Source organism: Scyliorhinus torazame, chromosome 6, assembly GCF_047496885.1.
Source record: "Scyliorhinus torazame isolate Kashiwa2021f chromosome 6, sScyTor2.1, whole genome shotgun sequence".
Taxonomy (NCBI): domain Eukaryota; kingdom Metazoa; phylum Chordata; class Chondrichthyes; order Carcharhiniformes; family Scyliorhinidae; genus Scyliorhinus; species Scyliorhinus torazame.
The window spans coordinates 154,096,855-154,123,555 of record NC_092712.1 but is presented as its reverse complement, the minus strand read 5'-3'; the positions used below and the strand labels follow the sequence as shown (position 1 = coordinate 154,123,555).

General features: G+C 47.4%; 1 protein-coding gene across 9 annotated transcripts in view; it reads right to left on the bottom strand.

Annotated features, from left to right (window-relative positions):
• Positions 1-26,701, bottom strand: part of LOC140425083 (uncharacterized) — a 137,750-nt gene that overhangs the window by 16,512 nt on the left and 94,537 nt on the right. For all 9 annotated transcript variants that reach the window (XM_072508942.1, XM_072508945.1, XM_072508941.1 and 6 more), the window contains 7 exons: positions 19,554-19,620; positions 12,827-12,934; positions 12,270-12,365; positions 12,039-12,149; positions 4,711-4,846; positions 4,316-4,376; positions 3,267-3,332 (listed from right to left, as the gene is read on the bottom strand). In XM_072508942.1, coding sequence (XP_072365043.1) covers positions 3,267-3,332; positions 4,316-4,376; positions 4,711-4,846; positions 12,039-12,149; positions 12,270-12,365; positions 12,827-12,934; positions 19,554-19,620 — 645 coding nt within the window. The remainder of the gene's footprint in view (positions 1-3,266; positions 3,333-4,315; positions 4,377-4,710; positions 4,847-12,038; positions 12,150-12,269; positions 12,366-12,826; positions 12,935-19,553; positions 19,621-26,701) is intronic.

The following is a 26,701-nucleotide window of genomic DNA, read 5'->3' as shown; positions in this document are numbered from 1 at the left end:
ACTCTTCCCCATATTAAGCCTATATCCCGAAAAATCTCCAAACTCCCTCAATATCTGCATAACCTCGGTCATCCCCTCCACAGGATCCGCCACATACAGCAGTAGGTCATCTGCGTAGAGTGACACTCGATGTTCCTCTCCCCTCTAACCACCCCCCTCCATTTCCTAGAGTCTCTCAATGCTATGGCCAGTGGTTCAATTGCCAGCGTGAACAGTAATGGGGACAGGGGGCACCCCTGCCTTGTTCCCCTATGTAACCGAAAATACTCCGATCTCTGCCGATTTGTGACTACACTTGCCACCGGGGCCCCATAGAGGAGCTTGATCCAACTGACAAACCCCTCCCCGAACCCAAACCTCCTCAACACCTCCCATAAATACTCCCACTCTACCCTATCGAATGCCTTCTCTGCATCCATCGCCACCACTATCTCTGCCTCCCCCTCCGTTGGGGGCATCATTATCACCCCCAACAGCCGTCGCACGTTGACATTCAATTGTCTCCCCTTTACAAGCCCTGTCTGGTCTTCATGTACCACCCCCGTGACACAATCCTCGATCCTCGTCGCTAGCACTTTTGCCAGCAGCTTGGCGTCTACATTCAGGAGCGAGATTGGCCTATATGATCCGCATTGCAGCGGATCTTTATCACGCTTCAGGATTAGTGATATCGTCGCCTCCGACATTGTCGGGTGTAGGTTCCCCCCTTCTCTGGCCTCGTTAAAGATTCTCGCCAGCAGCGGGGCCAACAAGTCCACATATTTCCTGTAAAATTCCACCGGGAACCCGTCTGGTCCCTGGCCTTTCCTGCCTGCATGTTCCCCAGCCCTTTCGTCACCTCATCCACCCCAATTGGCGCCCCCAGGCCTGCCACCTCCTGCTCCTCCACCCTCGGGAACCTTAGTTGATCCAGAAACTGTTGCATCCACTCTTTTCCCCCCGGGGGTTGGGACCTATGTAGCCTCTCATAAAAGGTCTTAAACACCTCATTTACCTTCCCTGCTCTCCGCTCCGTAGTTCCCGTGTCATCCCTAACTCCCCCTATTTCCCTCGCCGCTATCCTCTTACGGAGCTGGTGGGCCAGCAGCCGACTCGCCTTTTCCCCATATTCGTATCTCATCCCCTGTGCCTTCCTCCACTGTGCCTCTGCCTTCCCGGTGGTCAGCAGGTCAAACTCCGTCTGAAGTCTTCGCCTCTCTCTATTTAGTCCTTCGTCCGGGGCCTCCGCATATCTTTTATCCACACTCAAAATCTCCCCCACTAATCTCTCCCTTTCTTTGCCCTCTTTTTTCTCCTTGTAAGCCCTAATGGAGATCAACTCTCCGCTAACCACTGCCTTCAGCGCTTCCCATACTACCCCCACCTGGATCTCACCGTCATCATTGGCCTCCAGGTACCTCTCAATACATCCCCGCACCCTTCCACAGACCCCCTCATCCGCCAATAGTCCCACATCCAGTCGCCAGAGTGGGCGCTGTTCCCTCTCGTCTCCTAGTTCCAGATCCACCCAGTGCGGGGCACGGTCTGAAACAGCTATGGCCGAATACTCCGTTCCTGCCACCCTCGAAATCAGTGCCCTGCTCAAAACAAAGAAATCTATCTGGGAGTATACCTTATGGACATGGGAGAAAAAGGAGAACTCTTTGGCCAATGGCCTGGCAAATCTCCACGGATCCACTCCCCCCATTTGCTCCATAAACCCCCTGAGGACCTTGGCCGCTGCCAGCCTTCTTCCGGTCCTGGATCTAGACCGATCTAACCCTGGATCCAGCACAGTATTGAAATCCGCCCCCCATTACCAGGCTTCCCACCTCCAGGTCCGGGATACGTCCCAGCATCCGCTTCATAAATCCCCCGTCATCCCAGTTCGGGGCATATACATTTACCAGCACGACCTCCTTTCCCTGCAATCTACCACTCACCATCACATATCTACCACCGTTGTCCACCACTATAATCCTAGCCTCGAACGACACCCGTTTCCCCACCAATATCGCCACCCCTCTATTTTTCGCGTCCAACCCTGAGTGGAACACCTGTCCCACCCATCCTTTCCTTAACCTAACCTGATCCGCCACCTTTAAATGCATCTCCTGAAGCATGACCACGTCTGCCTTCAGTCCTTTTAAGTGCGCAAACACTCAGGCCCTCTTGATCGGCCCATTTAGGCCTCACATTCCACATGATCAGCCGGATTGGGCCCCCCCCCCACACTTCCACCTCCAGGGGGCCCGAGGGGGCCTCTGCTCCCATAAGCGAATGGAGCATCGTGCTCACATAAGCCCCAACGTCAGCTCCCTCCACTCCCTCGGGGAGACCTAGAATCCGGAGGTTCTTCCTCCTCGAGCTGTTCTCCAGGACTTCGAGCCTTTCGATACATCTCTTATGTAGCGCCTTGTGTGTCTCCATTTTTACCGCTAGGCCCAGAACCTCATCCTCGTACTCAGATGCCTTCGCCTTCACCCCACGTAAGCTCTATCGCCTGGGCCTTTTGCGTTTCTTTTAGCACTTCGATTGCCAATAACATCGGCGCCAGCACTTCCTTCTTTAATTCCTCCACACCGTCGGAGGAATTCCTGCTGGTCCAGGCCCCATGTCGTCTGGGCTCCATCCGTCGCCATCTTGCTTATTCCTTCTCTTCTCTGCCGCTGCTCCAAAGGATCCTTCGCAATCTGGCCACTACCACCGATCGCTTCCATACACACCCGCTCCTTCCTTCGTCACCCCACACTGGGTTTGGTCAAAAAAAAATTCTGTTGGGGCTCCCAAAAAGAGCCCAAAAGTCCGTTAGAACGGGAGCTGCCGAAACGTGCGGCTTAGCAGTGCATCGCCGCAACCGGAAGTCCTTTTCTGAGATTTTTTAATGCAACAATTTAAGCACTCCAGGTATTTGGACGTCCATACAAGTTACATTGATCACATCTTCAACCTTCCTCTCCCATTTATACTTTGCCGCTTTAGCCAAAAGTTCAAATAGGATCTATCGATCAACCATAATTCCGTAGATACATATATGGCAAATGCACAATTCAATCTCACTGATTCCCAATAGCTTGCATCCACGTTTCAGTCTGAATATGGCAGTTTTCAATGCAACTTCCTCGCTCATTTGCAAATATATACAAAAAAAGTATTTGGTTGCAGAACCAAATTTAAAAGCCAGCTATGTTTTCTTTCATAAAATATTTTGGAGTTTTGATTTTTTTCCATTTAACATAGCTTTGTCATTTGTCATAAACTTACTACCGTTATAATTTCATACTCACCAAATATTCAAAAAGCTCTTCGTTTGTGTAGGTTGTTTTGGAATCACCTGATCTGTGTGGTTCCAACTAAAAACCCAACACAAATGAAAAAGGCTGATGAAATGCACTTGAAACAAAATGGATGCCAAGATGACTGACAAAAATATAAAATGATGTAAAATCATGTTATTTTAAAACAGAATATGTTCATTTATTAATTGTTACTGGATGGTGTCCATGTGGGCAGATTATTAGACTCGGTAGGCTGGAGAAAACAAGGAGTTATGCATTAAGCTACGCAATCATTGAATTGGGTTGGATATCGGAGTGTTATCGATACTTGAAATGAATTAACAGTTCGTAGTAAGTGCACATTTGCTACAGCAGTTCTGAAAGGAATTGGCAAATCTTTTGTTGTGGTTCAACTGACTCCCTACAAATTTGGGTGGGATGTTGGCATGTGTGCTCATGGCTACTCATTTCCCGAAATTATTTTGATTGCTATGGGGGTTGTTTGTTAAGGATTTCCCAGATGACTGAGGATTTTTCTTTTAAGTCTGTCCGTCCCCAAGATTACAAGGTTGTGAGTGAGAAGAAACACTGGCAAGCCAAATTTATTTGACTGATAGATCAGCTGATCTTTTTCATTTTGCCCATTTGTTTTTTATATTGTTAGCAATGGAGTGGGCCCCCAACTTTGCCTGATCATTTAGCAGGCCTACTACCAATGTGTCCAAACTCAGTGGATGACACATATTTAAAATTATACTTTGCTAATTCAGGAACAAATCTCATGTTCATGGCACACCAATGCACAGCAAAAACGCTCATGTGAAAATAGTGTCTGGACTCCAGTACAAAGGTTAGATATTTCATTCAACACTGAAGTGTTATCACTATCTACAGATCCACATCCAGCATAATTCACTGCCTCCAGGAATTTGGGGGAGGGGACAGGCTTTGGAAAATTATTTGTAGCTGAAAGGTTTTCACTTGATTTAATGAACAATTGCTCTGTACATACACTAAAATAAGCCATACTCAGGAAACCACACCATTTCACAACTTACCTCATTTTGCATCCAACGATCATCAACATCAGATCCTTTGGTGTAATCATTACGATAGCTCCTAAGGAAGAGGAAAATCTTTAATTTAATCGGAACCCAAGTTGAGAGAAAAACTGTTGAAAAAGATTTTCTGCTCTCAACTTGAACCAACTCATAAATAACTTCCTGCCATAGCGCATAATTTCTACACAGAAGCCAATGGAAATAAAAATTTGAATTCAACTTGTATTTATAAAGCAACATTGATACGAAAAATACCTCAAAATATTTCACTGAATACTAGAACACTTGTGTCCAACCGGGAGGAAGAAATTAAGAGGGTGACCCAAAGGCTGCAGTGTTTGATTTTAATTTTCCTTCAATAGAAATACTTATACTCCTCAAATTTTGATCACCTCATTGGTTCTCCTCTCCTGTAATCATCCCCAGTGTCTCGTGTGTTGTCTCCACTCCAACCCATATTAAAGGTTTCTTCAGATTTTATTTTTTTTCTCCAGTCATCGTGCATAACCTCTCCAGATGATCTGTAATCTTCAGAAAGCAATATACATTATTAACTTTATTTAGAGATAGCGTGGAAAATAAAGAGTTTCTGTACATGGAAAAATGAGAATAGGGCGACAGAACAAGAGAAAAACGGAAAGGTTTTATTATTCTACGCAAACATTTGAAATGATTTTCGCACTGAGATGAAGTAGTGGGTACAGTAGGACATTTTCTCAATTTTCAGTCAACATTAAAGGGATAAAGTACGGTTTTTTTGAAGGATAGTCAAAGATAGATATGACTACAAATGAGGATGAAATGGTGTACTCAAGTTACATTAGGTCAACTGCACAGAAACAGGCCATTCACCCCAAATGAATTCATGGATGATGTTCTTACTCCACATCCCTTCATCTAACCCTGTAAGCATATCCTTCCAATTTCTTCCCCTGTCATGGCTTATCAAGCTCCCCTTTAATGCATCTGCGCTGTTAGTAGTAAGTTCAAAACGTGGACATTTTGTCACTTATTGGGGAAAGAACTTGCTCCCAAATTCCCTATTGGATTTATTAATGACTCACTATATTTAAGACATTTAGTTTTGGTCTCTGCAAAAAACGTAAACATCTTCTCCACAAGTACCATATCAAATTATTTCATTTGTCAATGTGAGTAGTTGCAAAGAGAAACCATAAATGGAGTACAATATAGAGTGCAACGGTTGGGAAGCAGGGAGGAGATGCGGCTTAGTGGCTTGAGGCAAGTAACACTTGTTCAGTGTTATGTGCAAGTTAGTGTGTTGAAAAAGATAAAACATACAACTAAAAAGGTTTAGTAATGAGGCAGATTAACAGCTGAACAGTGTTGAAAATAATCTAATAGCAATCACAATATGATCAAGTTCGATGTAGTGTTTGAAAGGGTGCAGGAGCAGACTAATTTAACCAGGATCCTTATGGCTACCTAGCTGCCAGAGAATATTTTGTTTATTAAACAGTCAACAGTAACAAAGATTTGAAAATCAACTACGTAACATTCCACATATCACAATAACCATTAAACAACAAGGAAACGTCACCGTTCCATATTGGTACCAATACAAAGCTGTATCAGCTCATTTTCACACCAAAAACAAACACGCGGTATCACCTCCCGCACGTTGGTCAACAGAAATGGAGGATAAGCCTGAGAATGTGTTATCATGTCTAGACCTTTGTCATAGAAATGATCTGTCAATCAATGTGCGACTTGTTCCACGTATCAGTGCCATTCTCTGTCCAGGAGCCTGTAGCCATCTAAGATGGCCACCTTCAAAGGACCATGGGAATTATGGCCAACCCAGGACTCAGACAGATACACAGCCTATGTTTATCTAAAACACAGGTAACCAGACCTGATCGAAACCCCCGCTCGTTTGCATTTTAATGGCCCATTTTCCCAGGACAATAGAACTCCAATCAAGCAACCAGTACAGCCACAGACTGATCGGCTCCACTCCCCTTAGTCAGAAAGCACAACTGCCAAGGTCAATGACCACGAAGGACCCACCCAGCTACCAAGGCATCCGCCCCTTCATTGGCCGAAATCGAAGAGAGTGATCAGAGCCCCGTTGAACTATTGGGTCCAAGGTTAAGGACCGCCCCAAAGTGCGCGAAATCCCAGAGGGATAAAAGAGAGCACAGCCATGTGTGCTATCTCTTTTGGATCCGGCCTGTGCCAGCCCAATTGCAGCAGGAACAGCCAGCTAAGTTCAAGAACAACAATCGCTACCTGACGGATGAGCCCAGCAGAGACAGAGCCACTTTCTTCGAACCAGTCAAGTGAAATCCAGATAAAGGCCTTATCCATTTGCACAGTGCTGGTCACCCTGAAGTTAAGTAGTTATTGCAGCTGATAGGTGTAGTTTAACTCATAGTAGATATTGTGTTTGCATGTTGAGATAACTATTGTGTATGTAAATAAACCATCTTTTGGGCTAACTAACTGATTGTGTGGTAATTTGATCGATATAAGGGAAAGCTTGTGGTTCACTAAGAAAAATAGAAATACCCACAGTATTGGCGACGCTGTTGGGACCGAAACAGAGCATCAAGCCGCAGCTCTGACACGGCCCAATCTCACCGGAACCAAATCCTGACTTCCACATATTCCACTGCCGCTCAAGGTGCAATTGATCATCCTGGACTGTGTGTGTTTAACCCGCATGATGTGCTAGTTACATGCTGCGCTCGCCACTCCAGCCACAAAAGCATCAGCAAACTGTAAAAACATTTCTTCAGCAATGTCATCAGGTGGCTCATTTGGATCAATGTCGCACACCAGGCCCAGCAGCGTCTTCCTGCTTCAAACTGGATTTCCTTCTGGACTCATACATCCCCTTAAGCCTGGTGTTCCAGGTATATTTTTAAAAAATTGTCCTTCTTTCAGCTACAGAAAAAGGAAGGAAATAGCGAAAGCAGCCTCCTGACATTTGCAGCCATCAGCAGGAGAGATGCTCAGGACAGCCTCTTCCATGCACAGTTCAATTAACACAAGGGTTTGCAGCCATGTGACTCATCAATGCTCAACCCACTGCCACCCCCAACTGCCAACAAAAAGCATTTTCAGTCAACAATTCTTTAATTTCACTAACACCCGGACTTCTGGCGGTGGAGGTCGTAAGTTAGGTGGCACCTGCTAGAGTCTCTGGCTTTTGGACTTTTATGCCCAGTTTCTGGATTATTTTGTGAATGAGTTGGTGTGGGAAGTTATAAGGAAGGTGTGAGATGTGGAAGACCCAGAAGGAGGACACTGGAAAGAATGGCCGAACGAAGGTCTGCCATTAAGTCCGGCAGGAAAAAGATGGCCGAGGCTGGGTCACTGAGTGGGGCTGCTCCCCCCACAATGGAAAATCTGACTGAGTGATGGCCAGGGAATCTTTTAAAAAATAAATTTAGAGTACCCAATTCAATTTTTCTAATTAGGGGGCAATTTAGCATGGTCAATCCACCTACCCTGCACATCTTTGGGTTGTGGGGGCGAAACCCACGCAAACACGGGGAGAATGTGCAAACTCCACACGGACAGTGACCCAGAACCGGGATCGAACCTGGGACCTCGGCACCGTGAGACAGCAATGCTAACCATTGCTGCACCTTTGGCCAGGGAATTTGAGAGGCAGTTTGCCAAGCATATGGAGGTGCTGCGGAAAGAGATGATGGGTGCGATGAAAGAATGGGTGGAGGAGGCAATTGCCCCGGTAAAGACGGCAGTGATGAAGATGGCGGTCGAGATGTGGGAGCAAGGAGAGAAGTTGAAGGGGGTGGAGGAGGCATCGTCTCAACACAGCAACCAGTTCATCTCGATTGGTGAGGAGCTGGGGAGGTGGTGGAGGCCAATAAAGAGTTCAGAGCTACGGTGGAGGACTTGGAGAACAGGTCAAGGAGGCAAAATCTGCTGGCCATGCTGCCAGGCAGTGGAGGCCCGAGGTTGACCGATGCTTTGCCAAGATCTGGCGGAGTTGATGGGGGAGGTGGAAGAACCCTCCCCGCTATGAGTTGGACAGGGCACATCGGTTGCTCAAGCTGAAGCCGAAAGCAAATGAGCCACCAAGGGCAGTCATAATCTGCTTTCATAAGTTTCACGTGAAGGAGAACATCTTGAATTGGGCAAAGCAGAGACAAGAGGTGCGATGGGAAGACGTTGGTATACGAGAAGGTGTGGCTGGAGCAAGGAGAGGAGGGGGCTCTGTAGGTAAAGTCAGAGGTGGGCTCTTGGAGAGGTTGGGAGTGCTGGCGTCGCTCCTGATGGTCCTAGGGAAGTATTTGGCGAATCTAGTGGTGGCAGCCACGTTGAGGATTTAGAGGCAATTTAGACTGCACTTTAAGCTAGGGGCCAAGTCAGGTGGGATGCCGATTAGGGGGAATCATGGGTTCAAGCCGGGGTATGGATGCGTGGTTTCGGGGATGGGACGAGAGGGGGATTAAGGAAATCAAGGATTTGTTCCTGGGGGGTGCAATTTGCGAGCTTGGAGGAGTTGGATGAGAAGTATGGGCTTGGGGTGCGGCAATGTTTTAGGTATATGCAGGTGCGGACTTTGCGAGGAAGGTTTCCCCAACCTTCCCGATAATGCCTGCCTCCTCGTTTCTGGAAGCGATGCTGTCAGTGAGTTGGGGGTCGTCTCGGTGATTTATGGGAGGATTCAGGAGGAAGTTAGGGTGTCTATGGAGGGGATTAAGACAAAGTGGGAGGGAGGGCTGGGAGCGGTGCTGGAAGGATTGTGGTGTGAGATGCTGCGAAGGGTTAATGCCTCGACTTCGTATGGGAGGTTGGGCTGACACAGCTGACTAGTGTACAGGGCACACATCTTAACAAAGTCAAGTATGAGCCAGCTTGAGTTCAAGGGAATGGAGGATGTCTGTGAGCAATGTGGGAGGGGCCCTGCAAATTATGTTCATATGTTTTGATCCTGCCCGAAGCTGGAAAGATTTTGGAGGAAGGCATTCAGTACAATCTCAAGGGTTGTGCATGCAGATGTGGAGCCCAGTCCCCTGGAAGCCATATTTGGGGTGTCGGACCAACCAGAGCTGCAGGTGGGTGAGGGAGCAGATTTTTGGCCTTTGCCTCGCTAATTGCTCACAAGATCCTGTTGAGGGGAGGTCAGCTTCTCCACCTTGTGCCTCGGCGTGGCGGGGGACCTGGAGTTTTTGACCCTAGAAAAGGTGAAGTTAGCACTGAGGGGTTCTACAATTGTTGGAGTTTGTTCATCATGCACTTTCGGGAATTGGTTACCATTATTTGTTGGGAGGAGAGGGTTGTTTTGTATTGCAAAATCAAAAAAACAATTTGACTAACATCCATTATCTGTCTTCTACTCATGTCATATTTGGGATGGGGTGGAGGGCGGCATGTGGTGCAATGGTTAGCACTGGGATTGTGGCGTTGAGGACCCGGGTTCGAATCCCGGCCCTGAGTCACTGTCTGTGTGGAGTTTGCACTTTCTCCCCGTATCTGCGTGGGTTTCACACCCACGACCCAAGATGTGCAGGGTGGATGGATTGGCCACGCTAAATTGCCCCTTAACTGAAAAAAATAATTGCCTACTCTAAATGTATTTTAAAAAATATTTGGGATGGGGGTGAGGGTTGGTGTCATGAGGGTCAACCATGAAGTTATAAATTTTTTCTTTCTCCTTTCCTCTGACGACATGGTATTACCCTGGTGGTTTCAGCAGATAGAGAAACACGGTTTGCTTTCCTGCTCTAACTGCTGAGGTGCTCGTGGCCAACATTCTATGGGCTTATGAGCCTACAAGTGTCCAGACAAAGATAGCCTCAGATAGCCTATGGCCTCTGACTAGTGTAGTGTGTGGCGGCCTTGGGAGAAAATGGGGGTGAACAGGAGAGCCCTGATCAGTATCCACTTCTACGCATCGTTTCTCCATTATCCTTCTCAAGGACCACCTGCAATTCATTGCTAGCCACAAACTGAAGAGTAATTTGTTGTACTTCAGTGAAACTGGACAGCCAAGGTCAGGTTTTATCTGATTTCCACCTTATTCAACTGGCAGAATTGAGTGTGCGGGCTTGCCCATGATGACCAATATGCACTTGGCTGCTGCGGCATCGAAATCTCCATCTAGGTGGTCACTCCTTCCGCAGAGGTGAACAATAGCACAAAGGCCTAAGATATCGTGGCACTCCCATCCCAAGGTTCAGTGTCTGAATTTAGCTGGACAGAGCTGGTGTCTTGTGGCTTCCAACGGGGATGCTCCACTGTTGTCCTGTCTCCAGTATCTGTTTATTTGCTAGTGTATGGCACACCAAGTGACAACCAATCTATCAGCCGTGGAGGCCCAACCAAGGTGTGTGAATCTGAGCTAGTGGAAGCTGTGCATGAATAATGCAAGTGCTTCCTGCCATCATGAAGACAATGAACCAGTTACAGCACTATATCCTTAAGAAAGGGACAATACTCCTGCTGCACATTACTTCAGCCACTTCCAGTTAAACTATGCTTTCACGTTTCATTAATTAATTTACATTTATCAGGGAAATCACAAGAGTGTATAAAGAAATGTGGCAGATTACATGTATATATATTTTTAGAAGGTGTTTCATAGGATGCCAGACAAGACTTGGAACCAAAACGACAACACATTATATGAAATGAAATGCAACAATAATAAAGAGGTGGCTGAGAATATGGAGGCTTTTTGTAATAGCAGGCTCTGGCTATGGGTGTGTGCCTCAACAATCTATGGTAGGATCACTTCTCATCCATTTATTTAAGTTATTTGCACACAAGCTAGAAAGGAAATAGGTCATAATTTATTAATTGTGGCAAATGAGCAAGATGGGAATCTGTAAATGAAAATGCAACAGTGACAGGCTGGTGAAAATGAAATGAAAATCGCTTATTGTCACAAGTAGGCTTCAATGAAGTTACTGTGAAAAGCCCCTAGTTGCCACGTTCCGGCACCTGTTCGGGGAGGCTGGTACGGGAATTGAACCATGCTGCTGGCCTGCCTGGGTCTGCTTTCAAAGACAGCGATTTAGCCCAGTGTGCTAAACCAGCCCCTAATGGTGTAGTTGGTAGAAGCAGTAAACAGGCACTGTTTAGCACAGGGCTAAATCGCTGGCTTTGAAAGGAGACCAAGGGAGGCCAGCAGCACGGTTCGATTCCCGAACAGCCTCCCCGAACATGCGCCGGAATGTGGCGACTAGGGGCTTTTCACAGTAACTTCATTTGAAGCCTACTTGTGACAATAAGCGATTTTCATTTCATTTCAATTCAGAGAAATGCGAAGCTGTATGTTTAAGCAAAAGCAGGGAAATGAAGAACACTTTGAAGAGGAGGTTCTTTCAAAAAGATGCTAAAACAGGAGTGCAGATGGAAAAGACAAAGACAAACAAGATTATAAGTATAAGCAAGGTCACAAAGTAGAATTTTATTAGGTTGAAGTTGGTTTTACTCCAGAATGGGTTGATAAAGGCAATTTTAAAGAAACACAAGGATATTAATCCCAAGGAGAAAAATAATTTGTACCGGGAAAAAAGAATTAATGCGAATGGATCAAGGAAGTGGGCAGCTGGTTGCATGGATAAGATGACCTCCAAACTGACATTAGGGGAAATAAAAGAGAAACTACAGACAGATGCAGACTCAGAATTAGGACTAGAGAAGTCACAAGGAAAGTTGAATTGAATGGCAGTACACGTTTAGGAAGTATCTCTGCATTAAATTTTAAATACTCTACCTTGAGAATGTGGCATTCTTGATTCATATGAACTGGAATTTCCCATGTTAACATGCTGACCAAAACTACTCCCAAAGTTCTCATATCTTGAAAAGTTGCCCGACTGTCCATCTGAAATACCAAAAGCATAAAAGTTATGGCAAACAAATATATTTCAATTTCTTGGACCAACCAAATGTCATCAGGTTTTTTTTTGGCAAATTGGTGTTCAAACCTAATTAAGTAACTTACCTTGTGACCGTAGCCTTATTGGATCATAGGCACTGGAACTTTCCATATTAACACGATCAAAACTGCTTCCAAAGTTCTCTCGTCGTGACTGACTATCTAAAACGTCAAAAAAATGGAACTGTGAAAGGATGACATACTTCACTCAGCTAATGTTATTAATTAGATGCAATAAGGGAGGTTCCCTATACATTTATGTGATGAAAATTAATTCACTACAACTTCCAGGGAAAATGATTGCTTAGTCTCTTGGCCAGTCAAGCAGACGCCAAATCTAATTCCCTGGGCACAAATGTCCCTGGGACAGGGGTACAAATCTGGCCATGCAGCTCGTGGAATTTAAAAATCATTGGAATTCTCTACCGAGGGTTCTGGATGCTACATTGCTTAATACATGCAAGGCTGTGATAACAGATTTCTGGTTTCTCAAGGAATGAAGAATTCTGGGGAGCAGAAGAGTTGAAACCAAGATTAGCCATGGTCATATTGAAGGATGGAGTAGGCTTGATGGGTCTTGTGGTCTACTCCTCCTGTTTCTTATGCTCTTAGGCTCACCCTACCTTGTGATCGTGCCATTCTTGGTTCGTGCGAAATGGAACTTGCAGCATTCATATTCTGACCAAAACTAAAGTTTTCACGGCGTGAAGATCTGGAATCTAACTGACCACCTGAAATATCCAAAGCAAAGTAGTTCTCAATAGGCAGGTACATTGCAAATATATTTTTCACATCTAATTTCCTTTTACTGTAGTTACAGGTTGTGAAGATTTAAGGATATACTCTTTTAAAAATATTTTTATTCGGGCAATTGCAATTATGTCAAGAAAAAGAGACAAACAGCACCAGTAAAGGTGAACGTGCAGGATCAGTCAGCAGTTAGGAAGGCAAATGCAATGTTAGCATTCATGTCGAGAGGGCTGGAATACAAGACCAGGGATGTACTTCTGAGGCTGTATAAGGCTCTGGTCAGACCCCATTTGGAGTATTGTGAGTAGTTTTGGGCCCCATATCTAAGGAAGGATGTGCTGGCCTTGGAAAGGGTCCAGAGGTGGTTCACAAGAATGATCCTTGGAATGAAGAGCTTGTCGTGTGAGGAACGGTTAAGGAATTTGGGTTTGTACTCGTTGGAGTTTAGAAGGATATGGGGGGGGGGAAATCTTATTGAAATGTACAGGATACTTCGAGGAAAACTAGAACCACAGGATACAATCTCAGACTAAAGGGACAATCCATTAAAACAGAGATGAGGCGGAATTTCTTCAGCCAGAGGGTGGTGAATCTGTGGAACTTTTTGCCGTAGAAGGCTGCGGAGGCCAAATCAAGATAGATAGGCTCTTGATTAATAAGGGGATCAGGGGTTATGGGGAAATGATAGGAGAATGGGGATGAGAAAAATATCAGCCATGATTGAATGACGGAGCAGACTCGATAGGCCGAGTGGCCTAATTAGAATCCACAGTGCAGAAGCATGCCACTCGGCCCATGAAGTCTGCACCGACCTTTGGAAAGAGCTCCCCCCCTCCCCCCCAGGGCCACGCCTCCACCCTTACCCCATAACCCAGTAATCCAACCTAACCTTTTTGAACACAAGGGCAATTTATCATGGCCAATCCACCTAACCTGCACATCTTTGGACTGTGGAAGGAAACCAGAGTACCTGGAGGAAACCCATGCAGGCACGGGAGAACGTGCAGACTCTGCACAGTGACCCAAGCCGGGAATCGAACCTGGGACCCTGGAGCTGTGAAGCAACTATGCTAATCAAAGTGCTACCGTGCTGCTCAAAATTTTCTCCTTTGTTTTATGGTCTTATAGTAAACATCCCTCTGAAACCACACTCCAGATACCCAAACCCCTCCATCCCAACCCACTTCCTCTGCCGTTTTCCAACTATAAGAAACAAAGGAACCCCCCCTCCCCCCAAAAAACATTCTCGCTCCCCCTCTTTCACCCCCTCCAGCAGATTTGTCAAATTCGGTTTGTGTAACTGGGCCCAACAGTGTGCCACTTGTATCCTCAAGTATCAGAAACTCACCCTAGTCAGTTGAAACACAACTTTCCAAGTCTTTCCCCTGCACGTTGACCTGGAATGTCCCACTCTTCCCCATGTTAAGCTTATACGAAGAGAATGAGCCAAACTCCGCCAATATTCCCATGATCCTGTCAAAGCTCTACACCGGGTTTGTAATATACATCAAGAGGTTGTCTGTGTACAGGGGGCCCGGATGCTCCACTCCACACACACAAGCCACACCCCCCACCGAAGCTCTCAGTGTCATTGCCAGAGGCCCAATCCCGCGAAAAGCAACGGACACCTGTGCCTCGTTTCCCAGTGCAAACCAAAAACCCCTGAACTAACAATTTTCATACGAACACCTGTACATGGGGGCCCAATACAACAACCTAACCCAATCTATGAAACCCTGCCCAAACCAGCCCAACACCTCAAACAAATACGCGCACTTAACCCGGTCAAACACTTTCTCTGCATCCATAGACACTATTACCTCCATTTCCTAGCACCCCGGGACATCATGACCAAATTCAACAGCTTTCTAATATTCGCTGACAGCTGCTGCCTCTTCACGAACCTAATTTGGTCCTCGCCTATCACCCTCGGCACACAGTCCTCTAGACAGGTTGCCAGCACCTTCGGCAACAGCTTCGCATCCACATTTAGCAGTGATATCGACGGTACAATCCACATTCCTGTGGATCCTTATCCTTGTTTAAAATAACCAAAATCGAAACCTCAAACAGTGTGGGCGGGAGCTCCCCCTTCCTGACCACTTCATTATACATTTCCACTAGTAGGGGTCCCAATTTGACGCCAAACATTTTCGAAAACTCTGCCGAAACTCGCCCAGACCTGCATTGAACCCACGCACCCCATTTCTTCCAACAACCTGATCGGGGCCCCAAACCTCTACTTGACCACTGGGAAATCTAGTCCATCCAAAAACCGCCTCATGCCTTCATCCCCCACTGGAAGCTCTGAGCTGTACAGCCTGCGGTAAAAGGTCTCAAATACCCACGTTTACCTCCCCTGACTCAGTGACCACCTCATGTGACAGTCGAGCAGTATTCTACCCAAGATCTTCCCGATTAGTTGAGGTTGCAAGCTACCAGACAAGGTCTTGTCAATATCTAAAGTAAGACCCGCTGTTTGGGATGTCTAATTATAGTATCAACAATGTTCCTTGCTTTCACTACCTTCGGTATACGAGATAGACGATCACTTAGGGGGCTATCGTATCCTTAACTGCAGCTAAATCTTTCTTATTCTGAGAGCCGGGTATGGGTAAGTCATCCTCCAGTAGCCTCAGAGGTGAGAATATGATGAGCCTTTGTTAAATGTCACACTTATTTATGAAAATAGACACGGATCTGTATGGTAAAATATATACGCAATTTATTTAAAGAATAAGGGTAATACAAGTTTTTAATAAATGATACAGTTTGGCAAATACAGGATATGTGATGAGTTAGCCTTTAAACTCCCTAACTACATAATTGCTTAAACTATAAACATTTCATACTTACAACGGCTAGTAGCCTCGGAGTTCAATACTCAATCAAGAGCAGAACTCTACGAGTCGAGATAAAGGCAGCGGCTTGGTCAGGTAAACACTCAGCAATCTCCTAAACAGCTCTCGAAGCGAAAAAGCTTTTTGCAGCCTTTGCTTAAACATTTATAAGCTTTTCTTACTTAGGGAGTCAAAGGGAGTTTTAGCAGCGCACCTGCTTCTGATCAACTCCCAATAGTTATTTCTAGACAAACAGTAGCCTCCCTTAGTTGGCAAGGCCACTAGACAAGCAGTAGCCTCCCTTAGTTGGCAAGGCTTATTTCTAGACAAGGCCACTAGACTTAATGAGCTCACTTGCAGCTGGGCTTTTGCAAAGATAATGTTTGTAGTAATTGTTAAAAAACATTATTGCGATAAGTAATGTTTTACAAGAGATACATGACTTCATCAGTCTTTAATATAGAGTTAATCCATGATTTAATATAAAGTCAGTTCTGATCAGTTTTGAATATAGAGTGGATACCACCACATTCATTCCCCAAATCTTTCATCCGATCAATCTTCCTCGCCACCTGTCGCCTTAACCGATGCGCTCGTACCTTGCTGGCTTTCCCCCGCCCCCCCGCCCCCCCCCCATGTTCATATATCCCCCGTCCTGACCCGACGCAGCTGCCCCACCGCCTTCCCCGTAGACACAAGCTCAAATGCCACCTGGATCTTTTCCCTTTCTTTAACAGCGCCTCCTCAGGAATCGCCGACAAGTTCCGATCCATCTCCAGAATGGCCTCCACATATCTTTACCTTTCTAGCCACTCCCCTTCTCCCTATGCGCCGAGATCGTGACTCCCCTCTGATCACCGCCTTCAACATATCCCACAATAAAGAGGCGTAAAGCTCAGCCGTCCTCATAGTTGGACTTCCAGTGCGGCATGTAGGTGGAAGTCACACGTTGGGTGGCTCCTGCTCAAGGTTTTGGTTTTTGGAGTTTAATGCCCGGTTCCAGGGGCAGTTTTTGAATAAGCTGGTGCACTAAGACAGAAGGAAGGTGGATAATGTCGAATACGTAGAAAAAAAGCCGCTGGGAAGAAGGGGGCGAGCGAAAGTATGCTGTCGAGAGAACAGGTCAGCCCGGCAGCAGGAAAGGTGGCGGAGGTTGGGTTGCTAGGATCATACCCTTCACAGTAGAGACTCTGACTGAGGTGATGACCAGAGAGTTTGAGAGGCAGTTCGCCAAACACATGCAAGTGCTGCGCAAGGAGATGATGGCTGCGATGAAGGAGCTGGTGGAGGAGGCGATGGCCCCGGTGGAAGACATCGGCCGAAGTACAGGAGCAAGGAGAGAAGTTGAAGGGGGTGGAAGAAGCTCGGTCACAACATAGTGACCAGTTCACCTCGATGGGGGAGGAGCTGCGGAGGGTGGTGGAGGCCAACAAAGGACTTAGAGCCAAGATGGAGGACCTGGAGAATAGGTAGAGGCAGCTGAATTTGAGAAATGTGGGATTGCCCGAGGGGTGGAGGGTCCGAGGCTGACTGAGTACTTTGTGAAGATGTTGGGGAGGTACAGGGCTCATTGGTCACTCAGGCCCAAGCCGAAGGCAAATGAGCTGCCAAGGGCGGTCATAATTTGTTTCCACAAATTCCATGTCAAGAAGTGTTTGGCAGAGGTGTTTGTGAAGGCCGAAGGATTGGGGTTGAAATGAGAGTTGGGACTGGAGTTTGGCTTCAAACTGAAGGGAGGGGGTGAAATGCTGTGTACAGCCTTATCTCTTGTTTCAGGATGTGTATTTGTTTTGTATTTGTGGGGGGGGGAATAGTTGGGGGTTTGGTTTTTGGTTGGTTGATGGGACAGGTTAGTGCACCCACTGCTATGGGCTCCAGTGAGTACAAGCATATTGGGCTTTGGGGGTTATGGTAGCTTTCTGGTGCACAGTCTTTGCGCACTGCTTATGTTCGAGTGTCTTTGTTTTCAGGGACTGGGTTAAGGGGAGGGGGGCCTGGGAGAAGGGGGGGGTGCAAGGGCAGGGGCCTCAACACTAGCAAGCAAAGATTGGCTAATGAATGGGAGTGTAGTGGGGGGAGGGGCCACGGTGATTGGAACCTAGTCGACCAGGTTTCGATGGGCCTGAGAGGTGTGAAAGATGCGGGGATGGGATCGATACTGGGAGAGATGTTTTCAAGAGCAAGTGGAGTGGGGGATTCTGAGAGGGGGAGGCGTTGATGGCAACAAAGGGATCAGGCGTCTGTGTGTGTGGCGAGAGGCCCCCGGTCATAATAGTAACATGGAGGGGGATTTGGGGACCGGTGAAGAGGACGAGGATCGTTACATATTTAAAGAGCCTAAAGGCCGACGTGGTGATGCTGCAGGAGACCCATCTGAGGATAAAAGATCAGGTAAGGCTTAGGAAGGGTTGCGTGAGTCAGGTTTTCCATTTGGGGGTTCAATAACACGCACACACGGGGAGGATGTGCAGACTCTGCACAGACAGTGACCCAAGCCGGAATCGAAACTGGGACCCTGGAGCTGTGAAGCAATTGTGCTATCCACAATTCTACCGTGCTGCCCTTATCCTTGTTTAACAGCCGGGAAATCGAAACCTGTCCCAACGTCTGTGGCAAGACCCCCCTAACCATCTCATCCTCAAACACTCCCACCATCAGCGGAGCCAGCTTATCATTAAATTTCTTCCAGAATTCCACTGGGAACCCATTGGGTCCCACTGTCTTCCCTGGCTGCATCCTCTCAATTGTCTCCTTCACCTCCTCCCCCACAGGCCCCTGCAACCCTGCCCTATCCTCATCACCCAACCTCGGGTACTTCAACCCATCCAGGAACTCGCTCCTCTCCCGGTGGCCCCGACCTATGCAACTTCTTCTAGAATTCTTCAAATACTTTGTCAAATGTTTCTTTTTACTGTAACGGAAAGTAACTAGCAGAGAATGGTTTCGATCCATCGGCCTCTGGGTTATGGGCCCAGCATGCTTCCGCTGCGCCACTTTGCTCCCGGTTTTCAAATACTTTGTTGATCTGCTCCGGGGCCCCCACCAGCTTTCTCATCTTATCCCACACCCGAACTCTCTCTCTCACCGTCGCCTCCCTCCTGAACTGGCTGGCCAAGATGCCCTGCCTTTTCCCCATGCTCATAGGCCTCCCCCCTCCCCTTTCTCAACTGGCGCATCAAATTCCCCATGGGCAACTGGTGAAACTTCATCTGAAGCTCCTTCTTCCTTACCAAGAGGTCCGGACCCCCCCCCCCCCCCCGGTGTGTGCGTGGGTTTCCTCCGGGTGCTCCGGTTTCCTCCCACAGTCCAAAGATGTGCAGGTTAGGTGGATTGGCCATGATAAGTGTCCAAAATTGCCGTTAGTGTTGGGTGGGGTTACTGGGTTATGGGGATAGGGTGGAGATGTTGACCTTGGGTAGGGTGCTCTTTCCAAGAGCCGGTGCAGACTCGATGGGCCAAATGGCCTCCTTCTGCACAGTAAATTCTATGAAATCTATGACCCGGTGGAGTGAAGGGTCATATATGCCAATATCTCTATTAAATGTAGTTGCCAAGATATTGGCAAAGGCTTTGACAGCAAGGTTGGAAGGGTGTCTCCTGAAAGTGATGCGGTTCCGGAGGGAATGCAGCTGTTTTGAATGGGAGGAGGTTGTTAAATGTGACCTCGTCTCCGGCAATGGGTAAGGAAATGGAAGTGGTGGTGGTACTGGATGAAATCCGGAATCTCCCCAGCTACTTAAGCAGAGTACAAGAAACTTACAGTTATCTGTAGCTCGTTTTCCAATGCTCCCTCCAGGAAGATCAATGCGGGCATCATCCAGGATAACCTGAAAATCACATCATTTCTTTTTTAAAGTTAAGGAGCAGCTTATCATTAAAAAAATCTGCAGGTCAAACAATAAAGCATTTACACACCACTGGAGCTGGGTCAAGCAAGGACTGTCAAAACTACAAATCGCAGAAGCACAGATCTAAATGGCACTCAAATGGATTAGCCATCCACCATCTGACCTGGCTACAACAAACACATGCAGATCTCACTCTCCTCTACCAAAGTTGCTTATCTGGAGGCCAATAATAACATGGTTTATTTTCTGCACAACCGACTGTCTCCTCAAACCAACCATTCCTGTTCTTTCAATCAGGTATGAGAGGTTCACATGCTTTTTGGTCACGGAGTTGCTCTCTTGCTTCCCTTTGTCCATGTCCTAGCCTGAAACACATGCATTTGCCTAATTATTCTTCAATCACCCCTCATGCGCTCTCTGAGCTCACCTTGTCCATGTGGCCCAACTCCAGTTCCCTTCATCCAATTTCAATAGAACTTCTGACCACCCAACTTCCATTACGATGCATGCACGCTGGCATTTTAAATAGTTTCCTGTCCTCAAGCTTCTACCACTCCTTTTCTTTCTAAAATTCTGCTGGTCACATATAAATACCTTCATGTCAAGCCCACCCCATTCCTGTAACATCCTTCTGCTTTCAGGTTTCTCCTTCTACTCACCGCTCCTTGCTTAAAGACCTAGAAAAGAGACCAAAGAACAATGCAGCACAGGAAAGACCCTTCGGCTCTCCAAGCCTGTACCGGTCACGATACCACCCTTGGCTAAAACCCTCAGCACTACCTATTGCCATATCCCTGTTGCTAATGTAATACTGCGATCCCATTTCTTTCGTCCCACCAATGGCAACTATGCTGCTTTCAGCTGTCCAGCCCCTATGTATTGGAATTCCAACCTTGGATTTCTCTGCTATTGTTATGGGCCAGGGTTTTTAAAAACTCCAAAGTGTATTATGGAGTTCACCTGACGTATAACTTTTTGTTGAATTTGGCTAGGATGAGCACAAGAGCCTACACTTCAGGTGTTATTCAACAGTCTTCCCAGACATTTTAATCAAAATAAGCTTTATTCTAAGAACTGAGTTAACATTTATATACGAACAGCAAGAATTTTTATCAATTACAAACATAAAGACACCCCACAATAATCTATGTATAACACATAATGAATTCCCCCTTAACTGTTCCAACTCAAAAACAAAATCCCAGAAACCAAAAACCCCTTTTAAGGGCATGGCACAGCACTCTGTATTCTCACTTGAATAAGACTGGCTTTTCCTGAGATTCTGACCCAGCAGGTTTAAATCCTTCCAGAAAGCAAACTATATATTTTAAGTTACCAAAACAGCAGGTAGCTATAATTAATGGATTTTTTTTACTGGAACAGATATTTAAAATGAAAATAGAAAGACAGGAACAAAACACTTCTTTCTCCGAGTCCACAGCAGTCAAATCTGAAAGCGAAACCAAAGACAGCACAGCCCCACCCACACAATGACATCACTTAAGCCATGAAATAAGACAAAAACCTTTCTTAAAGGGACACTTCCATGACAATGTTCATGTCCATACTTTGTTTGAAAATTCACCTCCCCGATCAAGCTTCAAATCTCCCTGCCTAACATCTTTAGCTCAGCATTCATTTTTTGTTTGAATGTACTTCAGACAATATGTTGCTGAAATAAATGGTGAAAATCACACCATTAACATTAAATAGTCCCGTCATATATGGTTTACAAAATCCCATTTTGCAAAAGTCCCAAGTATCCTTTTTATTGATTTGTTGGTGAGATATAGGCATCGATGATCAGGTCAGCATTTATCGCCTTACGCGAACTGCCTGGTGGAAGTGGTTTTGAGCAACCTACTTGACCCACTGCAGCCCATGTGGTGCAGGTATATTCGCAACGCTGTTAGGAAGGGAGTTTCAGGATCTTGACCCAGCGACGATGAAAAGCGGCAATATAGTCCCAAGTCAGGATGGTGTGTGGCTTGGAGGGAAACTTGCAGGTAGTGGTGTTCCCATACACCTGCTGGAAATTTTATACGTCTCGATGAGATCCCCCCTCATTCTTCTGAACTCCAGCGAGAACAATCCCAACTTAGTCAATCTCTCCTCATATGACAGTCTCGCCATCCCTGGAATCAGTCTGGTAAACCTTCGCTACACTTCATTGAGAGCAAGAACATCCTTCCTCAGAGAAGGAGACCAAAACCGCACAATACTCCAAGTGTGGCCTCACCAAGGCCCTGTACAATTGCAGCAACACATCCCTGCTTCCACACTCAAAACCTCTCGCAAGGAAGGCCAACATACCATTAGCCTTCTTTACCGCCTGCTGCACCTGCATGCTTACCTCCAGCGAATGGTGCACAAGGACACCCAGGTCCCTCTGCACACTCCCCTCTCCCAATTTACAACCATTCAGGTAGTAATCTACCTTCCTGTTTTTGCTTCCAAAATGCATAACCCCACACTTAACCAAATTATACGGCATCTGGCATTGGTTTGCCCACTCGCCCAACCTGTCCAGATCTTGCTATAAGATCCCTGCATCCTCGTCACAATTCACCCTCCCACCTAATTTGGTATCATCTGCAAACTTTGAGATGTTATATTTTGTTCCCTCATCCAAATCATTAATATACATTGTGAATAGCTGGGGTCCCAGCACCGATCCCTGTGGTACCCCACTAGTTACCAATTTGAAAAGGACCCATTAATCCCTACTCTTTGTTTCCTCTCTGCCAACCAGTTTTTTATCCACCTCAATACATTTCCCCCAATCCCATGCACTTTAATTTTGCACAATAATCTGTTATGCGGGACTTTGTCAAACGCCTTCTGAAAGTCCAAATATACCACATCGACTGGCTCCCCCTTGTCGACTGTACTGGTTTCCTCTTCAAAGAATTCCAACAAATTGGTCAAGGAAGATTTTCCCTTCATAAATCCATGCTGACTGACTGATCCTGCCACTGCTTTCTAAATCCTCCGCTATAAAGTCCTTGATAATGGATTCAAGCATTTTCCCCACTACCGATGTTAGGTGTCTCATGGATGCCTAGTTGTGAGTTGGAGGGTACCTTGAATGTGAAGGTGGGATTTTGTCTCCATAAGAACCATGAGTGGTCACCTCTACCAGTACCAGGACAGATAGATTGGTATGTATGAGGTCAAGTAAGGTTTTCCCCTCTTCATCTGCCGCAGATCCAGGTTGGTAGCCGTGTCCTTTACAACTTGGCCAGCTCGGTCAGTCGTGGTGGCACGTTAGGTGATAGATATTGAAGTCCCCCACCTAGTAAACATTTTCACCCTCGTCACTCTCCGTGCTTCTCCCAGGTGCTGTTCAACATGGAGGAGTACTGATTCATCAGTTGAAGGGGTGGGGCAGTAGGACGTTTCCTTGCCCATGTTTAACCTGATGCTGCGAGGCTTCATGGGATCCAGAGTCAATGTTAATACTTCAAGACAAGACTTCCGGGTGCGGCGATGACCAGCTGAGTCGCACGTTTCGGCAGCTCCCTGTGAAACGGACTTTTGGGCTCTTGATAGGAGCCCCAACGGCAATTTTAACGGCTGAAAACACCGTGCGGTAAACCAGAAGGGTGTTCCCCCTGGACACGGATGGAAAAAGGAGAGGAAAGTGGCCGGATTGCAGCGGATCCTTTGGAACAACGGCAAGGAAGGCAAGCAGAAACCAAGATGGCGTCGGAAGGTGGCAGTTTCATATGGGGCCCTGAACAACAAGAGTTTTTGAAACGCTGCGTGGAGGAGATAAAAAAAGGAAATGAAGAAAGAGTTGTTGGCCCCGATATTACAGGCGATTGAAGGGCTGAAAGAGGAACAAAAGACCCAGGAGCAGGAGCTTCGGGTCGTGAAGGCGAAAGCAGCAGAGAATGAAAACGATATACAGGGCCTGGTGGTGAAGTCGGAGATACAGGAGGCACACCAGAAACGATCTGTGGAGAGGTTGGAGGCACTGGAAAATAACGCAAGGAGGAACAACTTGAGGATTCTTGGCCTTCCTGAAGGTGTGGAGGGGGCGGACGTCGGGGCATATGTGAGCACGATGCTGCACTCGTTAATGGGAGTGGAGGCCCCGACGGGTCCGTTGGAGGTGGAGGGAGCATACCGAGTTATGGTGCGAGGATCGAGAGCAGGAGAAGCTCCCAGAGCCATAGTGGTGAGATTTCTCCGTTTTAAGGATAGAGAAATGGTCCTTAGATGGGCGAAGAAAACTCGGTGTAGTAAATGGGAGAACGCGGTGATCCGCGTCTATCAAGATTGGAGTGCGGAGGTGGCGAGAAGGAGGGCGAGCTTTAATCGGGCCAAAGCGGTACTTCACAAAAAAAAGATAAAGTTTGGAATGCTGCAACCGGCAAGACTGTGGGTCACATATCAAGGGAGGCACCACTACTTTGAGACGGCGGATGAAGCGTGGACTTTTATTGTAGAAGAAAAATTGGAATGATTGGACTACGAAAATGAACGTTTGGACAAAGTGGGGGGGGGGGGGGGGGGGCGAAGAGGGATTGTATGATTAATCCTGCGGTATGGTAACTTTTCTTTCTCCCACAGGTGGTGATGGGGGGAGGTGGGGAGGGAGAGGAGATGGGGCGTTGGCCATGGGAGGCGGGGCCGAGGGAGAGGCGCGGGCTTGGTTCCCGCGCTATGATAATCATGGCGGGAATAGAGAAGCAGGAAGGAGGGGGCGCCGCACGGGGCGAGCCGTGATCATGGGGGGAAGCCGAGGTCAGCCAGAGTTTGCTGACTTCTGGGAGCAATATGGGGGGAGTAATTACGCTAGCGGGGGGGGGGGGGGGGGGGAGAATTACTGGGTTGCTGCTGCTGGGGAAAGGGGGGAGTGGGTACGGGAAAGGATGGGCGGGGGGGGCACCGTCGGGGAGAAATACAGCTGCGTGGGAACTGGGCGAGAAGCTGGAAAAAGATAATGGCTAACCGGCAAGGGGGGGGGGGGGGGGGGGGGTGGGAAGCCCCCCAACTCGGCTGATCACGTGGAACGTGAGGGGGCTTAACGGGCCGATAAAGAGGGCACGAGTACTCGCACACCTTAAGAAACTTAAAGCAGATGTGGCCATGTTACAGGAAACGCACCTGAAACTGATAGATCAGGTTAGGTTACATAGATTACATAGATTACATAGAACATACAGTGCAGAAGGAGGCCATTCGGCCCATCGAGTCTGCACCGACCCACATTAATCCCTCACTTCCACCCCATCCCCGCAACCCAATAACCCCTCCCAACCCTTATGGACACTACGGGTAATTTAGCATGGCCAATCCACCTAACCTGCACGTCTTTGGACTGTGGGAGGAAACCGGAGCACCCGGAGGAAACCCACGCGGACACGGGGAGAACGTGCAAACTCCGCACAGACAGTGACCCAGCGGGGAATCGAACCTGGGACCCTGGCGCTGTGAAGCCACAGTGCTAATCACTTGTGCTACCGTGCTGCCCAGGTTGCGCAAAGGATGGGTAGGGCAGGTGTTCCATTCGGGGCTGGATGCGAAAAACAGGGGGGTGGCTATATTAGTGGGGAAGCGGGTAATGTTCGAGGCAAAGACTATAGTGGCGGATAACGGGGGCAGATACGTGATGGTGAGTGGCAAATTACAGGGAGAGATGGTGGTGTTGGTAAACGTGTATGCCCCGAATTGGGACGATGCCAATTTTATGAGGCGAATGCTAGGACGCATCCCAGACCTAGAGACCGGAAAGCTGATAATGGGGGGAGACTTTAACACGGTGTTGGAACCAAGGCTGGATAGGTCGAAGTCCAGGACTGGTAGGAGGCCGGCAGCAGCCAAGGTGCTTAAGGATTTTATGGAGCAGATGGGAGGGGTGGACCCGTGGAGATTCAGTAGACCTAGGAGTAAGGAGTTCTCGTTTTTCTCCTATGTCCATAAAGTCTATTCACGCATAGACTTTTTTGTGTTGGGTAGGGCATTGATCACGAGGGCGAGGGGAACGGAATATACGGCTATAGCCATTTCGGATCATGCCCCACACTGGGTAGACTTGGAGATAGGGGAGGAAACAAGAGGGCGTCCACCCTGGAGAATGGACATGGGACTAATGGCGGATGAGGGGGTGTGCTTAAGGGTGAGGGGATGCATTGAAAAGTACTTGGAACTCAATGACAATGGGGAGGTTCAGGTGGGAGTGGTCTGGGAGGCGTTGAAGGCGGTGGTTAGGGGGGAGCTGATATCAATAAGGACACATAAAGGGAAGCAGGAGAGTAAGGAACGGGAGCGGTTGTTGCAAGAACTTTTGAGGGTGGACAGACAGTATGCGGAAGCACCGGAGGAGGGACTGTATAGGGAAAGGCAAAGGCTGCATGTGGAATTTGACTTGCTAACCACAGGCACTGCAGAGGCACAATGGAGGAAGGCGCAGGGTGTACAGTATGAATATGGAGAGAAGGCGAGCAGATTGCTGGCACACCAATTGAGGAAAAGGGGAGCAGCGAGGGAAATAGGGGGGGGTGAGAGACGAAGATGGAGAGACGGAGCGGGGAGCGGAGAGAGTGAATGAAGTGTTTAAGACATTTTATAAAAAATTGTATGAAGCTCAACCCCCGGATGGGAGGGAGAGAATGATGGAGTTTTTGGATCGGCTGGAAATTCCCACGGTGGAAGAGCAGGAAAGGATGGGATTGGGAGCACAGATCACGGTAGAAGAAGTGGTGAAAGGAATTAGGAACATGCAGACGGGAAAGGCCCCGGGACCGGACGGATTCACAGTTGAATTTTACAGAAAATATTTGGACTTGCTCGCCCCGCTACTGACGAGGACCTTTAACGAGGCAAAGGAAAGGGGACAACTGCCCCCGACTATGTCAGAAGCAACGATATCGCTTCTTTTAAAGAAGGAAAAGGATCCGCTACAATGCGGGTCCTACAGACCAATCTCCCTCCTCAATGTAGATGCCAAGGTCTTGGCCAAGGTAATGGCAATGAGAATAGAGGAATGTGTCCCGGGGGTGGTTCATGAGGACCAAACTGGGTTTGTGAAGGGGAGACAGCTGAACACGAA